Raw genomic sequence first — 19,028 nt, 5'->3', positions numbered from 1 at the left:
AAAAAGCCATTGAAAGAAGTATTCTGTTTTTATTGCTCTTATCAGATTGTTTCCATGGGGACATGAGAACCAGATCAAGTTGCTTCTACAAGTATTTATTTATTCGCCAGGGGAAAGCTTTGTTATATTCAATGTTCTTTTTTAAGTATTTGCTTTCTCTTAAAATGTGTTACTAGATCAAGTCAATGGCCTTAATCCAGTCATACTTCTATGCAAGAATTAAAAAAGCACATAGTTTTTCTATGTTGTGCTCTTTTTACTATAGTTTCCTTCTTTTGTATGTTGCAGTGCCTACATTTCTTAAAACTGAACCAGGAGAAAGAGAGAAGAAGCAAAAAAAAAAGATAAAAGAAAAAAGACAGGCCTACCTCTTTACTTTAGTATCCCCATTACAATTAAAATAACTGAGAAAGCTTTACTTCATAGCATAGAGATTATATCATGCGTTATAAAAATACTACCATTAAGAACAACATTTTGTTTTACTTACAGTTAACGCTCTCCCTTCTCTTCCCTCTCCTAAGTGTTCTTCCAAACATTAATGATATGAAGTAGGGCATATGCTTTAGAGTGTCCTACAAGTTTAACAAAGTCAAAAAAGTCCAATATTTCCAGGTTTTCTTGTTCTGTCATGTTTCATTGTAATCCCACATTTATTTGTCAATTTCCAAGGTGCTGGTTTTGTTCCTGTTTATCGCCATCTCCCAAATCCAGTCTCTGCTTCACTTCCAATGTACCCTTGGTTCTTCTAGTCAACTCTTGTGCTTTTTTCTGTCTCTCAACATTTTTCTGTTTAAACATTGGGAAAGATTTCACTGGCATAGTCGCACTGTGGTCTTTATTACCAGAAGAACAAGAAGCAGAATCTCCTTCTGTTTTGTAGCTCACTTTTTGTTGGACATTAGCATGTTCTGCATCAAAAAATGACTGTGTCCCTCCAGGAAAGAATATTCAGAATATAGGTGTGTACATCTGTTGAAACCACATGCCTGCTTCTTGATAGCAGGTTGCTCTCTCATGGCCAGGTTTGGAGGATATACACAGTGTGTCCTTTCAAGTTAGTAACTCCTGTTGTGAAATACTAGTCCAGTTGCTTATTTGTGCTTTTATACAATTAATATAGTCTGTTCCTTCCAGCTTCTCTGGTACAGCAGAAAATCTCAGATTTCCCCCTTGTGCTCTGTCCTCTAATTCTATTATTTTTGAAACATCTCTTCTTGAGCAGTCTCATGTTCAGCCATCCTTTTTTTTCATTTCAACCTCTGCTTTTTGCAATTTCATCACCTCATCTGAAAATCTGTTTAAAGCTTTAATAAAGAGGTTTCTTGTTCAAAAAAGCAGGAATTGAATAATTTATGTAATATTTCTTAGGTTATATGATATACATCAATATATGTGAGCTATAATGTTTATGTTAACATGGTTTGATTACTTTTATATGAATGTAAATTTGCCTGTGTCACCAGTGATAATTCAATAAAGGTGTTTGAAAAAAAGCTTCTTCCATTTTTTCCATCCTTTTGTTATTTGAGTTGATATACTCCAATAGTGTTTCATTTATTTTAATCTTCTCTGAGTACATTTGATTTATTTTTTCCTCTAAGTTACTGGAAGTCATATCTTGCTCCAAAGCTGGAATTTGCACTGCCTTTTGCTGAACAGCTGCAGAATTCTTCCCAGTCAGTGTCTTTTCCTCACCTTTGTGACTGATATTATTTTATTTTACATTTGTTTTCTGGTAAAGTCCGATTGGGCGGGTGCCCAGGGGAGAAAAGCTCCACACAGAACAAAAGCTTGTAATACAATAACATACATGACATAAGTTTGCTACAATGTACAGACTAACAGAAATGAGTACATAAAGCTACAGATGCAGTTCTCAGCACATAAAATACAATATTTGAGACTTACAGATACAAAATTTCAGTAAAAGTACAGTGTTTAGTTCACAGGGAACATTTCAAGTTGAAGCATTTCTAGGTAGTAATTATACTAATGTGCACTGTGATTAGAGTTAATGCTAATGGTGTGACCTACTGATGTTCCTATTAGTTATTTGGGACAGAGTAGAGTGAAAAGAGAGAAAATTGTTAACCTGGGCTGCTACAAGGGTATAACCACATGGTTTTTGAGAGGTTTTTAAAAATGCTGTGATAAGGAATGTTTTTAATGTCAGGAGGAAGAGCATTCCAGGCTTTTGCAATGTGCGAAGAGTAAAGGGCAGTGTTAGTGGATTTGGTGATTTGTAGGAGTGATTTATTAGCTGAGTGAAGAGGATGGTTGTTGAAGTAGGGTTGTATAATGTGTAATAGGGCCAGAGTTTTATCTGACTGGTACAGTAGTTTATGGGCCATGGTTAACTGGTTGTAATTTAATAGCTGAGGGAGCTCTAACAAGGACAGTTTTTTTTAAGCCAAGACAGTGGTGAGTTCTATGTGTGGAGTCAGTTGCAAATTTTGCTGTTTTGTTATATCATGTTTGTAATTTGTTTAAGTCAGGTTTTTTTAAGATTAGGTAGAATGGGGGAGCTGTAGAGAAGTGTTGACAGAACGTGCTTTCTAGCAATGGTTACTCTGGTGGAGGCTGTAAGGAAACGTTTGTTGCTGTAAAGCATTCCCAGCTTTTTGTGGGTTTTCTTGATTGTCTGTGCTATGTGGAGGTCAAAACTGAGTTTGTTATCAATTGTTATGCCAAGTAGCTTAGCTTGAGAGTAAGAAGCAATGATTATATTGTCACTGGAGGTAATATGGAAGGTGGGTGGTGGGTCTCAGGATCGAGTGGGGTGGAATATAATGAGTTTGGTTTTATTGGGATTCAGTATTAGCTGTCAGTTGGCTAACCAGATTTCTATTTCACTAAAGTACTTTTGTGTTGTTTCTTGGAGCTGTTGCAGGGTTACTGCTGCACATATAAGTGTTATATCATAGCATATTGGATTATGGAGGTTTTGGAGGTGACAGTGTTTAGGTCATTGGTGAATATATTGAATAGTAGTGGTCCAAGTATGGATCCTTGTGGGGCACCTATTGTGACTAGGAGTAGGGGTATAGGTCTTGTTGCCACTTTACAGCTTGTTGTCAGCCTGTGAGGTTACTTTGGAACTAGGCAACAGTGGGGGGACTAAAGGTTGGATAGTATGTTCATGAGCTTATGGTGGGAAATAGTATAAAAGGCCTTGGACATGGGAAGGAAGACTGATGACACTAAATTCCTTTCATTTCTAAGTTTGTTGATGGAGGAGGGCAGTTGTGGTGTTATGATGGGGCCTAAAACCATGTTGGGATATAGCAAGTACGTTGTTAGTGGTGAGATACTGTAGAAGTCGGGAATGTACACATCGCTCTAGTAGCTTGGAGAGAATGGCAATTGGTCTATAATTTGATAGTCCAGTTGAATTACCTTGTTTATCTAGGGGTAATATGTGTGCTGTTTTCCAAATAGATGGGAAGTACTGTTCTGAGATGGAGCGATTAATGAGTATTGATACTGGATAGGATACTGCTTTGGCTGTTATTTTTAGGAATTCGGCTGGTAAGCCATCTGCTGCTAATGTGGTGGGCTTGAATTTGGTTAGTAGTTTTTTTATTGTGCTTGTGGGGATGGGTTGGAATGAGAAAGTGTTGTTATAATTGTTAGTTGATCTAGGTGTTGTTGGGGGTGGATTAAGGTGTTGTTGCTTAGAGGTCTGTTTTTGGTTAGGGATAGTATACTTTCTGTAAATTACTTATTAAATACTTCAGCAATAGTGCCTATCTTGTCTTTTAGGTTAGGGGGAGGGGTTGAGGTTTGGCCAGGATAGAGAATATTTTTATAGTGCTCCAGTATTTTTGAGGATTTTTTCATGTCTACTTTGTAGTGTTGTATAATATTTTTTTGTCTAGTTTAACCTGCTGTATTACCTTGCTCTTGATTTTCATTCAGGTTTGCTGAATTTCTGTTTTACTGGCATGTAAGTAGTGGACATACAAGCCAGTTACTGAAATTACCCAGAAATATGAGTTCACTGTCTCTCGTGTTCTGAGTTTCTGTTTTCACACTGAGAGAGATGAAATTAAGCTGTTACTCAGCCATCTTGGAAGTCCTGGGTCATATAGATGTTGTTGTTATTATCAACCAGGTTGGTTGCCTAAAGTGAGTATTGAAGTTGGTTATGATAACTTAAGGGTGAGGCCAGGTGAGAGAGATGGCTATTTGCTCTTACCTAGGTAAATCAATTTATTCATTGATTTCCAGAACAATTTTGCATTCGGTTTAAGGAAACATTTTTCTTATATTAAGTTACTTTTTTTAGTGAGATTTCAAAGCTGCTTGAAGCTTTGCTGGTTCTGCTCTGGTTTATGTTTTAACCATGCTGACCAGACTTTATCTCTAGTTTTCTTTAGTTATATAGATGAATATTAAATCCATTGGGCAGGGTTTATCTTCACTTGTTTTCTTCTTGCAGGAACAGTTTGGGCAGTTGGTGTTGAGGATTACAGCTGTGAGCTGTTAATGAGCTACTTCCTTTGGTGCAAGGTTTGAGTCCCTCAGCTTCATTTGCCTATTAAGTAACCTTGAGCAAGGCACTTAACTAGACAGTGCCTTGGAACAATTTAGAATGTGGACTAGGTTCATTAAAAGTGTCCTGGACTTCATGCTTTGCAACTACCTGTGATGGCCCCACTTTACCCCACACCAGTAATCAAGAAGCCCCAATCCTGACCAGTGAGAGGTGGTCACTAAAAAACAGGAATGGATTTACACAGCATTTCAAATACAGCTCTCTGCATCAATTACACTTTCCCTCAAGAGCACACAGGGAACATGCTTCACTGGGACTGGACCCTCTGTCTCTCCAGATGCCAAACAAGACTCACCTTGGAGCACTGTGTCACAGTTCCAAGTATCTGACACACACATTTGAATATCTGATTTTTCACACACACACAGACATCTGAGAAGAACTGACATGGATTCACTAGCTGTGTACCTCTTCTCCAGACTACAAGGTAGATTGTCACCACCATTCAAATACCATAAGGCTCATACAAAGGGTAACCTATTATATGTGTCAAATTAATACTGATATAAATGGTAGAGTATGACCAAAGCAGTAAGGCCACAGTTTCACTATAATAAGTACAAGTGCTCTCAAGATGTTAAAATTATTCTCTAAAAGACCAGCCACAATGAAAAGGTATAAAATATTTAGTAATGGATAATAAAATAAAAAACAGGCAAATACTTAATATTTAGATGCAATAAACAAGAGAGTTTTCAATCACAGGAAATATAAAAATAACACTGTTGAATAGAATCTCACAGATGCAGAAAAATAAATAACACTAATCTCACTGTACTTTTCCTAACTGAATTAAAGAGAAACTGTCCCTAGTTAACTCACTTAGAACTGGAAGGCAAGATGTACTGTTGACATGTTCACTTCCACAAGGCAAGATGAAATACTACACAATCACTAACTGAACTGTACAACTAACAACTACTACTGAACTGTCATAACTGACATAGATCTTTATATCAGATTTCAAGAAAAAAAAACAAACAACAAACTTCCTCTGCCAGAGTTCTGTCCTTCAGCTGGTTATAGAATGACATCACATCTAGTCGCCTGACTCTGGCACAATTCATCTTCAGAACACTGTTAAGATTTTGTTGGAGCATTTTTAACATAAGCAACTTTTACAAATACATTTTAATACAAGCAACAAAACTACAGCCAGCCATGTTGACATGTGTCATACATGCACTGTCTTACTTCTCCTGGTAGAGCTGGCAATACCTCACATCACCACATCTCCCCCCCCTCTTTGAAGACTCAAGCTAGTTTTTCAAGTTACCCTGGAAAAACATTGCTTGAGAGAAATGGGCTTGTCTGGGAACACTTTAACCCATACCCCATCTTGAAAGTCCATCTGCATCGGCATTGCTGTCCCCGCTATAGTGCTGCACTATCATGCCATATGCCTGCAACCCTAGGCTCCACCTTAATAACTTGACATTGTGCTGGCTGGCATGATGTAGCTATGTTAAGGGATTATGATATGTAACCACAGTGAATTTCCTTCCATTTAGATAAGGTTAAAGTTTCTACAGTGCCTGCACTTGGGAGAGTGGCCTAATGGCTAAGGTGTTTGCCTTACAAGCACAAGGTGCAGGGTTTGAGTCTCACAAAGGATAATTGGCTAGGCTTGCAAGGGCACTTAGTTTAGAACTAATCTATGAACCTATGGCTAGACATTCTTTTTCTACAGCTGCCTAACTTTCTTCCCTGGGTTGGAGTCTATGGCTGAGATATGCAATTGGATGCTCTTCTACCTCTGAGGAAACCTGGCTAAGTACAGCCCCCACCCCATGGTTTAAAACATCTACCTGCACAACAAATTATTTGCTGTAATCTGGACTGGCTAACACAGGGAGTCCTCCCAAAGCCCCTTTAAGCTTTTGGAATGCCTGATTGCAGGCTGGGGTCCACACTTCCTTATCTGGCCTGCTTTTCCCTGTCAGGTCTGTGAGGGGGGCAGCTATTGTACTATAATTGGGAAAAAATGTCCTATAGTACCCCGCTGTCCCCAAGAATGCCTTCTCCTGTGTTTTGGTAACAGGAGCAGGTCATACCCGAACAGCTTCCACTTTGGCAGATTCTGGCCTAATCTTGCCATTCCCTACTCTATGTCCCAAGAAGGAGACCTCTGCCATACCCGCCTGACACTTACTGGGCTTCATGGTCAACCCTGCCCTTTGCAGTCTATCCAAAACCTCCCTGACTTGCTGAAGGTGATCTTGCCAAGAATAGCTGTAGACAGCAATGTCATCCAGGTAAGCAAGGGCATAATCTCCTGTTCCTGCTAAAATACTATCTACAAGTCTCTGAAAGGGTTCTGGGGCATTTTTCATTCCAAAGAGCATCTTTGTGAACTCATATAGCGCAAGAGGGGTCACAAAGTTGACCTCTCTCTAGCTGTGGGATTCAAGGTCACCTACCAGTAGCCCTTGGTCAGACCAGTAGTGGTCAGATACTTAGTCTCACTGAGCTGCTCCAAGGCTTCATCTGTCCTAGCATGGGATAAGCATCTGACTCTGTGTGTCTGTTTAATTTACTGTAGTCCACACAGAATCTGATGCTGCCATCTTTCTTTGGTACCAGCACCACTGGGGAGGCCCAGGAACTACTGGAATCCTGGATTACCTCCAGCTCCTGCATCTCCTATATCTCTTCCTTCAGAGTCTGTCTGACTCACTCAGGCACCCTATAAGGAGTGTGCTTGATAGGCCTTTGCGGTCCTGCATCCACATGGTGCTGCACCAGGTAGGTGCACCCAGGTTTCTCACTGAACATGCCCCCAAACTCTTGCAACACTGCTCAAATTTCTACAGCTGGGTAGGGGATAGCCACTAGGGTAATTTCTACCCCTTCCACAGAGGTGTCACTCTGAGCTTCACTGCGGAGCTCAATCCCCAGATCCCCCTCAGACACCTCCTGCCATCAACTGCAAATACTCAGCACCAGGGCCTCCCTATCATGGTAAGGCTTCATAATGTTTACATGGCACAATGTGTGCCCCTGCCTCCTGCATAGCAGGTTTAATGTAATTAATATCACTGACCTTCCTTACCACTTCAAAGCATCCCTCCCAAGCTGCCTGAAGCATATTGTGTCTGACAGGAATGAGCACTATAACCTGTTGTCCCACAGCATACTCTTGGGCTTGGGCCTTCCTGTAATATCAAACCTTTTCCTGCTGTTGAGCTGCTGACAGGTTCTCCTGGGCCAAACCCATTTGTTCCCTAAGTCTTGTCCTGAGGTTTAGGACATGCCACAAAGATTCCTTGTGGGATTCACACTCATAATCAAGCAAATCTAAAGGACCCCTCACCTATGCCCATACAGTAACTCAAATGGTGAAAACCTGTGGATTCCTGGGGTATCTTTCTGCATGCAAACAGTAGATGGGGCAAATATTTATCCCACTCCCTCTTAAACTAGTCTGCAAATGCCCGTAGCATGGTCTTTAGTGTAGAGTTTAACCTTCACATAAGGCCATTAGTATGGGGATGGTAGGGAGTAGTAGTTAGGTGCTTCCCCCTACAATGCTTCCACAAACAAGCCAACAGGTCCACCATAAAACTGGCACCTCTGTCAGTCAGTCTTTTTCTCAGGAAACCTACCCTGCTGAAAATTCTCTAACAAAGTATTTGCCACTTTCTCTGCCTCAGTGGAGGACAGAGCCACCACCTCAGGGTATCTGGTAGAATAATCTACTTCCACCAGGATATACTTCTTCTCTGTGAAACTTGGGGTACTCAGAGGTCCCACAATACCCATAGCTACCCTCTGAAATGGCTCCTCAGTCACCGGCAAAGGCATCAATAGAGCTTTGGCCTTGTCTCCTGTCTTCCCTACCTTTTGGCATGGCTCAAAGGTTCTGCAGTATCCTGTTACATCCCTTGCAATCCCACGCCAATAAAAATGCTGCATAATATGAATTTTGGAAAGCTTTGTACCCATATGACCTGCAAAACGAATGTCATAGGCTATGGCTAGAAGTGCCAGATGGTAGGCTCTGGGCACTGCCAATTGCTATATTACCTCACCCTCTAGCCCTTCCTCAGTGGTCCACTGTCTGTACAGTTACCCTTTGTTCTAGTATACAGACTCCCCTTTTCCTTGAGGATCAGGTGCCTTTTTAGCTACCTCCATCAAGCCTCATAAGGTAGGGTCCAAAACCTGTTCCTGTCTCAACTATACTTTTGTGACCCTTCCCATCTCCCTCCTCCACAGGAAGCCTAGTGTCTTCTGACAATGTAATTTCCCTGTCAGCCTGGGTACTACCACTCATCTCTGATCTTATAGTCAACTTGTCCATGGGAACATCAGTACCTGCCAGCAGCTGTGGTTCACTTTCAGGCTCATTGCTACAATGTAGCTCCCTTCCTGAAATAACCACATCACCAGTCACAGCTTCAGGTATGGGGTCTGTCAGGGTCCCTATGGCTACCAGACCTATGGCCTATCTCCAAGCCTGACTGCATGTAACTGCATGCACACAAGGTACTACATTATCAGAATCATTCCCTATTAAGACATCTGTAGGGATATCCTCAAATACACCTACCTGCTTATTCCCTTTTCCACTCTCCCAGTCAAGGTGAACCCTAGCCAAAGGTATTTGGAATGGGGTCCCTCCTAAAGCTCTAACTGGTGTGGACTGCCCAAGCAATTACTGCTCATCTTTAACTACTGTGTCTCTCTTAGCAGTGGCCTGTCTTCCATCCACTAAGATAGGATACAAACTCTGGTGATAGGTTGATACCTCTGTTGTTTCCAGACCACTTACCACTGGCAGGTGGTTCTTCCCACTTGCTGGCTCCCTCACCTTTTGTTCCCCACTTTGCTTCAGTGGATATTTATATGTTACATGGCCCCCTGGTTACATTTAAAACTAACCCTTGATCCTGGCCATGTACCTGAACTAGTGGCTTTCCCTGTTATTGCTGGACTCTGTTGAGTGGTTTAGACTGCCCACCATGGGTTCCCTTATATCCATAAGCAGCACTGGTTATCTCCTACTTGTGCAGTGATGCCCTGCTTGAAAAGTAGAGATCCCCTTTTCTCCCCAGGTTATCTGCAGAGTTACATTCTCTGTCTGTCAACCAGATTCTCATGTCCTCAGGCAAAGTGCTAAGGACTTGTTCCCTCACCAAAAGGTTTGGCAGCCTTTAACAAGTGGTGACTTGACAGCCACTCATCCACCTATGAAAGTAAGTGCTTAACTCAGTAATATAATTGTATACACTTTCATCTGCCTTGTATCTATGCTAATTAAACTTTTTTCTGTATGCTTCAGACGTCAACTTAAAACAGTCTAGTAAACATTGTTTGACTTTTTCATAATTGAAACAGTCAGTATCAGAAAATTTAGAAACAGCAGTTACAGCTTTACCATGGAGTAAGGGGGTCAGGAACAGTACCCAGAGCTCTTGGTCAACATCATACTGTTTACATACCGTTTCAAATATATGAAAAAAAAACTATCAAAATCAGTATAATTTTTAAATTGTGGAAGAAATTTACTGACCTTTATTGCTTCTGGGGTCTGGTCTTTATTGGTTCTTGGGTCTGGTTATTCCCTTCCCCATTACCTCCAGGACCATGTCACAGAGTCAGTATCTCCTTTTCATGCTGACGCTGCTTCTCCTTTTCTTCAGCCTCCAAATACTGAGTTTCTCTTCAGTCTCTAAAAGTTTGGCCTCCAGTTCATACTGACGCTGTTTCTCCTTTTCTTCAGCCTCCAAATACTGAGTTTCTCTTCAGTCTCTAAAAGTTTGGCCTCCAGTTCATACTGACGCTGTTTCTCCTTTTCTTCAGTCTCCAGTTTAAGTCTGTTTAACTCCAGATGGACTTTTAATTCCTCTGAGGAAAAGGTGAACTGTTCTGTTTATGAAGGCTGTACATCCCCATCACTGGACTAGCTGTCTCCCTGGTTACTGGACCATGCTGCAGCTATGATTAAGGCTGAAATTATATCCTCTTTAGTCATGTTAGCATGCGTCAGTCCTTTGGCTTTGCACACCTTGGCCAACTGGTTCTTTGTCAGCTTGTTATAATCCTCTGTTAACATCTTTGCCTGCTTTCCCTGACTAAACTTACTAACAAAAATAAATAAAACTATTATGAAACTCTGAATGTTTACCTTGTGGCTGTTGAGAATACACACACTTTCAGTGACAACTGTTTACAGGCTACTGAAGTTCAATTAATATCCCACAGCTATGACACCAATATGTGACAACCCCTCTTTATCCCAGGCCAGTAATCAAGGAACCCCAGTCCTCATCACTAACCCCAGTGAGAGGTGGTCACTAAAGACAGGAATGGATTTATACAGTATTTCAAATGCAGTTCATGGCATCAAGCACAATTTCCCTCAAGAACACACAGGGAACATGCTCCACTGGGACTGGACCCTCTGTCTATACAGATCCCAAACAAGACTCACCTTGTAGCACTGTGTCACAGTTCCAAGTATCTGACACACACACTTGAATATCTGATTTTTCACACAGACACATCTGGGAAAGGCTGACATGGATTCACCAGCTGTGCTCCCCCCTCTCCATATTACAAGGTAGATTGCTGCCACCAGTCAAATACTCTAAGGCTCTTATAAAGGGTAACCAATTATACTGTGTCAACTTAATACTGATATAAATGGTAGAGTGTGACTGAAGCAGTAAGTCTTATCAGAGTTGCCACAGTATCACTAAAATAAGTACAAGTACTCTCAAGATGTTAAAAGTATTCTCTAAAAGTCCAGCCACAATGAAAAGGTATAAAATATTTAATATTTGATAATAAAATATTAAACAGGAGAATACTTGATATTTAGTTACAATAAACAACAAAGTTTTTGATCACAGGAAATATACAAATAACACAGTTGGATAGAATCTCACAGAAGTACAAAAAGAAATAACACTAATTAATCTCACTGACTCTTCCTAACTGAACTAAAGAGAAACTGTCCCTCTGTTAACACACTTAGTATTGCAAGGCAAGATTAAATACTACACACTCACTAAATGAACTGTACAACTAACTATTACTACTGAACTGTGATAACTGACATAGATAATTTATATCATATTCCAGAAAAACAAAAAAGCAAACAACAAACTGCTGCTGCCAGAGTTCCGTCCTTCAGCTGGTTATAGAATGACATCACATCTAGTCACCTGACTATGGCCCAATTCACCTTCGGAAATCTGTTAAGATTCTGTTGCAGTTTTTTTAACATAAGCAACTTTTACAAATACATTTTTAATGCAAGCAGTTGTACAAATCAATGTGACAGTCAAATGGCACAAAACTATTTACATATGCCACACATGCACTGTCTTACTTCTCCTGATACTAGCAATACTAGCAATACCTCACTTCTTCACACTCCCTATGGAACCATTATGTATAGAATGCAAATAAAAAAAATGGTTAAATAACAGTGCTGTTTCATCAAATAAAAGATATTTAAGAGGATTCCAGTTACATGATTTTAATGCCACTACAAAAGTATTTTCTCAGATTATGTTGGGTTCCATACATTGATAAAGTGATGCTGTTTTGTGGTGGATAAGGAGGGTCTGTTAGCATAGTTTAGGGGCTGATTACTAATGGTGTCAGGGAGTGTTCCAGAAGATGTAATTTTAATGGAAACAGATGTTAGTATCCAGTATAAAGTGGTGGTCTTAGTACTACTTTTATTATGACTTGTGGGGGTAATGATTAGTTGAGTGAAGTTGTAAAGGTTTATAGAGTGCTGAAGCATACCTGTGACTATTAAGTCCTAGTCTATGTTGAAATCTCCCAAGATTATAGTTTCTTAAGAAGATATTGTTGGTTACCCAGGATAATGTATAAGCAGATCAGCATTATTGAAATGGTAGATAGACTGAGAGTAGGGGGTAGTTGTATTGAACTGGAGTAAAGTAGGGCCACCCTCTTCCAGCTTTTTTGATCTTCCTATCATTTTTAAGTATGCTCCACTCAGAGGGGAGTAAACATCAACTGAGAGGAGATGAAATGTATGACGTAAAACCCCATGAATGAAAGTCAATTACCTTATTGAGTATGCTTCTTGAACTGATATTGATAAGCTTTAGTTGGTCTCTTTTAATGTGGGTATTGGCCAGATGTTTTTATACACTGGAGTTAGTATGTAAACAGGTGGAGTTTTGGTTAGGACCTGGGTTAGAGTGTATGTTTCCAAAGAGGAGAACTGGATAATTTGAGGTGTGTTTGCTGGGCATTTTTTATATGTGGGTCGGTTGAGCTAAAGCTGTATAGAATGAGTATGTGATTCATTCAGATATGCTAATCTGTATAGGTGGACATCTGTCCAGTTATAGAGGTAGAAATACAATAAAACATGAACAAATGCAAATAAAGCTCAGTAAGGAGTATTTTAGAAGACTTAAATTAATCCTGGAAACAGCATTGACATCTAGGAACAAGATCCAAGCCATAAATCAATTTGCTCTTCCTGTCCTAACTTACAATTTTTGAGTGATTCATTGGCCCCAAAAAAGGGTAGGATAGATTGGATATTAAAACAAGAAGTATACTTCATGCACACCAAATGATTTATAAAAATCAGTGTATATCAAGATTATTTATTCCCCGTTCCAAAGGAGGGATGGGTCTCCTTGAAACTGATTACATGTATAAATCTGCAATCATGGGACTTCACACAAATCTGCTGACCTCACAGGATCCAAATGTAGTCAAAGTTTTGAAACATGAGGAGAATAAATCTAAGATGACATCTCTGCTTAATTTAGCAGAGGCATATTGACGTCAAGCAAGAATGGAAATCAAACCAGAAGTAGATAAAAAACAGGCAGCAACTGAATGGGCTAAAAAACAAAAGAAAGAATATAAGGTGAAGGACCAGATGAGAAGGCAAGAAATGTGGAAAAAACATAAATACAGTTGCAAGTATAGAAAACTTCTGGTGAGCCTCATGTTGATCAAGAACGAATGCAGGAATGGTTAAGGAGAGGTGAATTCACATCAAGAAATAAAAGGTTAATATTGGCAGCTCAAATAGTGGGCTACATACACGCTGGTTTACAAAGTCCAACTGAACATGTGGGAGAAACACACATATATAGGTTTTGTAAAACCGAATTGGAAACAGTCACACACATTGTTGCTGGGTGCGATGCACCAATGGCAGGGGGACTGTATACTGAAAGGCATAATAATGTGGTGAGATTGTTACACTGGATATTGTGCAAACATTATGGTATCAAAGTGGCTGAAAAACACTGGAAACATGAGCCACAAAGAATCATAGAAAATTATGAAGTTTATATCACATGGGACCACCCAATACCAACAGTTCAAAAGATAGATGCTAGAAAACTGGATATAGTGGTCCAAGAAAAGAAGACAAAAGTAGCATTGATCAGTGAAATCACCACACCTAGTGACTACAATGTCTTGCATACAGAGAGACATAAAGTCATAAAATACCTTGATCTGCAGGCAGAAATGAGAGCCATGTAGAAGAAAGATACCCATAGTTCCAATAGCAGTAGGAGCAACTGGTCTTATAAAAAAGAATTTATGATCGTATTTAGATATGTTACCAAAGATTTTCTGCTTAGCCCAACCAAATGCCAAAGGAATATCATCCAGCTCTAAACAGGTCATTGCCCCCCACCCATATTCAGCATGACTACACAGGTGATTACTAGGCTATTGGCTCCTACAGGCCATTTTATGCCTAACCATATTTTTCCATTTATATATGACAGGATAAAATACCCGGCTGTATAGTTTCAGCCTAGCCACATTTTTTCATTTGTAAATGACAGGATAATTGCTATGGAGATGGTGGAGGATTGAACCCAGGACCCCATGCATGCAAAACATATGTACTACCACTGAGCTACATCTCCTCGCATAATTGATTAGAGTAGTTATTTAATCCAATGCCCCCTTTGGTATGTTTCGCACTAGACATATAAAACAACTAGAAAGACCCAACACATTCCAAACTAAGAAGATCACCGGTTTAAAAACACTAAGATACCAGAAATGGCTAGAAGCACTGTCTCTTTATTCAGTATCTTATAGACTTGTGAGAGCAAAGCTATGCCCTGCCTTCCATGCCATTAGGGATCCAGTGTTCCTGGGTCATTTCTATCTACACAAATCAAATAATCCCACAAATACCAGAACCAGGGATATACATTTTCATCAGCAAAATACATAAAACACAGTAGCAAGATAGGTTCTTTATGCAGCACCTCCCCCACCTTTGAAATAGACTCCTACCACAAATCAAGCGGTGTGACACATTATCTTCCTTCAAAATAAAGTGGATGATTAGATGATTATTCAAAATGCACCCCAGTTTGACTGGCATTTTCCTCCTTGAAAAATGAGGTACAGTCTAAGGTTAGATACTGGCAGGGTGTGAATGGTCACATGACTCAATTGCCTTGTATTTCCTGTGATTTCTGTGACTTATTCCTATGACTATGGGAACTAGAATTCCTATGAATATGGGAACTAAAATGAGACATTTCTTGGGAGCAGCATGAATTTGAACGGTTTGGTAAGTATGACCCACAGCTTGCACATTCATATAGGTAAATGAAAAGATGAGGTAAAACAAGATGGCACAGACTGTCATGTATGTTTCCATGTAATAACCAATAATTCAGGAAGTGTACTCGGACAGGTACTGCTGCTGTCTGCTTTCATTAATATTTCAAGACTGAAATAAAATTGCAAATACTGACAATATTCAAAAGTAAAAATACTAATGAATTAACATACAAGAATTCTGATGAGCCATATATCTGTTTTGTGAAAGCTCTGTAACCATGTACTGTGAGAATGGAGAGCTCGGTGGGAAATGAAGAGGGTAACATAATTTGTGACAGCTATGCCAACAAGAAACACCAGTGCAGCAACAAGGTACCTGAAAGAAAAAAAAGTATATAAGTCTTATAGTGGACTGTATTATAAACAACATACAGTTAAGCATATATTTAGTGCTATTTTACTACATTTATTTATTTGTTTTACATTTGTTCACCAGAAAAGTCTGACTGGGCCAGTGGCCCATTTTCAGCTGTGTCCTGAGAGAAAAGCCCCAATGATACATGTCCTTGACTATCTGTTTATGGATCTCCCTAATGGGCAAATCTTTTTCAATAATTTTGAATAAAGAACAACCTTCTAACAGTGTATTTTTGCAACACAAATATAACAGAGATTTACAGCTAACATTTTATTATCACAGAAGGAATACACACCACAGTAGCTATTCTTTGTAAATGTACATGCCAATGATTTTTTTAGTTTCAACAAACATATATTTTGTGGTAGAAGAGACATTGGTTAGATCTAAAATAGCATTAAGTATAATAATCCTGAAATATTCCATATACAAATCAAAGTTAGTGACTAACCAGAAGGTATTATCCTCGATCCATTTTCATAAAACAAACAATATTACTATCAAAGAGAACTATAATAGAAATATATTATATTATATTATAGAGAATTATATGACATTTTGTTGATACCAAACATACCTCCTATGCATGTATTATGACACTGAGTTTCATACGGATTTATTTATGCTTTACAAAATTTTAAACTCAGCTGCGGCTATCTATATGTGTATCACTGAAGTTTATAAGGTATCTTCAAATCAATGCACGTCAATGCACGTGATACCAATTACTAGGTGTAGAATGTACATTTTGTCAAACAATTGTTTTATTCTGGAGCGAGGATATTTCTCCACCATCACCCACCACCATCATTAAAGACATGAGCAGCTGCACTCCCTGCAATTTAGCATTACGGTATCCATCACTTGGAGAAATGGCAAATACTTGTTTTGTTCACTAAAACTAAATGTTTGCCTTTTTCCTTTCTTCAGCAACATTGAGGGACAGGATATACCACCACATGTATGCTGCAAGAAAAAATGACAGCAACAATGATTGAGCGAAACACATATTTGTTTGCCCAGATTTTAATAAGGTTTGCTGTTTTGTGTTAGAGAAGGTTCAATATCAGTATGGGGGGGGGGACTGACAAAATATTTTACTTAAAAAGAACTCACCAGGGTTAAATGAGTATGTGTCCATCAATTGTACTTTGAAAGAGAAACACAGTAGTGTGAAATAATTATTCTTGGTGTATATTTTATAAGTGTTTCATTTCCTTTGTGTTTTGTCATTCTGATGAAGTCTTTTCATCTAGACAAAGGTGTTCAATAAATGTTATGGTGAATTAGTCCTGCGTGGTCATGCTGTTATTATTTTTATTTGTTTTTCATATTTCAAGTTTGGTTGGCTGTAGTTTGCTTTCTGTTTCATTTTTCAACATTACAAGGAGAAAGACAGTTCCAAAACACTATTCCCATATTTCTTGGATTTGAGCACTTACATCACAGAAAAAAAGAATTGTTAAAGAAGATACATTGCACATAAAGGAGATGCACTTATTCCAGCAATATGCAAGGAGGTAAATATAAATGATTCATAGAGATACAAGCTCCATATGTTCTTTCATGAATCATATGGACTGTATATGTCACAACTTTGAATGCCTGAGCATATCTGAAGTGCATCTACCAGCTACAGTTGTGCAAATCTTAAGTTAGGCTAGCAGTGCAAAACGTTTGATCCAGTCTTAACTAAAGTAGGATTCCAGTTAGCGCAGCTCATTCTAATGAAGCAGAGAGCTTTGCTTTCTAAGGTTACAGACAGTGAAATAGTAACAAGTGTTTAAACTGGTATAACTACTATAGGAATGCATACCATGTCATCTGAAGTTTTCTGCTTCCTGCTCATGTGCCTAAACCACTATAACCTGTTTTTTTTGCCTTCTCTACAATTGGATTTATTTAGGCTTCTGCTCAGGTGTTTTCATTTCTTCATCAGTCCCACAGTTTGCATATTACAGTGCTTCTCAGTCACATTGTTTATACCGCCTCTAACTTCCTGAACTGCTCTGCCTTCACTGCCCAGTTTTCTGTATCAAACAGTAGTACTGGTCACACTACTGTTTTGTACACCTTGCATTTCAGCTTTTTTGTATCTTCTGTTATACACTACCTCTGACACTCTATACCAATTGGCTGCAGTCCCTGTGATTCTAGCTTTGACATCCTCATTCAGACTTCTCTTCTTCTCAACCACAAATCTCAGGTGTTTTAAGCAGTTAACCTGTTCCACTATTTATCATTCTGTCTCAATTATCAGTTTTTTCTGCTTTCCCCCATTTGCTGCCATTACATCTGTAGTCAGTTTCATTCCTTGTGCCTTGAGTTTTGCATACTATTCCCCTATCCTTTGCCGAAGTTCTTCTTCAGAGTCTGCCTGTAATGCCACATCATCTATATATGGCAACTATATTGCTATGTCCGCTCTGACTTGTTTGCTAATGTAGTCTATCACCATTATGAACAGCAGTGGGCTCAAAGTTGAACCCTGATACACACCTAATCCCTCTGCCTCTGTGAAACCATCTATGAGTCCAAACATTATTTGTACTTGTAGAAAACCAACTGAAACAAACTGCAGAAAAACAAACAGGCTGTGCCTCATTCCTAGAAGCAAATAAATCCAGAAATACTTGCCACAGTAGAAAAAATCTTGTTTAATAGGACGAAAAATCCACCAGCGCCGCACACAACAGATAGCAGGTGGCATGTATCTGTTGTGTGTGATGTTGGTGGATTTTCGTCCTATTAAACAAGATTTTTTCTACTATGGCGAGTATTTCTGGATTTATTTTCTCCTAGGAACGAAGCACAGCCTGTTTGTTTTTTTACTGTTTGTACTTTTGACATTGGTTCTTTTTACATATCCTGCACTAATTCTACCAATGTCTCTGGGATTTTAAACCATTAAAGGACTGCTCATATCAGCTTTTTTTGTACCTTGTCATATGCTATCTCCAAGTCTGGGCATATCTGGTTGGACTCTTTCCCCATCTCTGGCTTTTTCTGAACTATCTGTCTCACTGCAAATATCGGCTTGGTTGTACTGCATCCTGTTCTGTATCTGAACTGTTCAACTCCCATCTTACATTCTACTACCCTGCATATTCACTTATCAATCACCCTCTCCAGAACTTTCTTGTAGTGCGGCAGTAGTTTGGTACCTCTATACTGTCCACAGTTGTGAATGTCCCCACTTTTCTTGTATGGTGGAACTAGAATGTTTATTCTCCAGTCATCTAGGATATACCCTTCTTTCCATACTGCTATGAGTACCCTCAGGAGTCATTTCTGCCCTAACTCTCTCAACATCTTATCTGACCTCATCTGAGTCCGTTACTTTCCCTGACTTTGTTTTCCTTAGAGCTGTTCTTACTTCTTCAGTGGTGGCCTCCAGTTCTTCTTTTCATTGTAGGCTGTGTCTGGGGCAGTACACTTTGTGTTTTTTTTTTTTTTTATTCAGAAGCTGATGGAAATACTCCTTCCATCTGCCTT

At 39.3% G+C, this 19,028-nt stretch overlaps 1 protein-coding gene across 1 annotated transcript in view; it reads right to left on the bottom strand.

Annotated features, from left to right (window-relative positions):
• Positions 1 to 19,028, bottom strand: part of LOC122788674 — a 341,452-nt gene that overhangs the window by 114,561 nt on the left and 207,863 nt on the right. The window contains exon 5 of the mRNA XM_044055573.1: positions 15,347 to 15,491. Coding sequence (XP_043911508.1) covers positions 15,347 to 15,491 — 145 coding nt within the window. The remainder of the gene's footprint in view (positions 1 to 15,346; positions 15,492 to 19,028) is intronic.

The sequence above is a fragment of the Protopterus annectens genome, chromosome 1.part2 (genome assembly GCF_019279795.1).
Source record: "Protopterus annectens isolate FY-2018-M chromosome 1.part2, PAN1.0, whole genome shotgun sequence".
NCBI lineage: Eukaryota > Metazoa > Chordata > Ceratodontiformes > Protopteridae > Protopterus > Protopterus annectens.
Note: the sequence above shows the minus strand (reverse complement) of the source record. Positions and strands in the feature narration are given on the sequence as shown.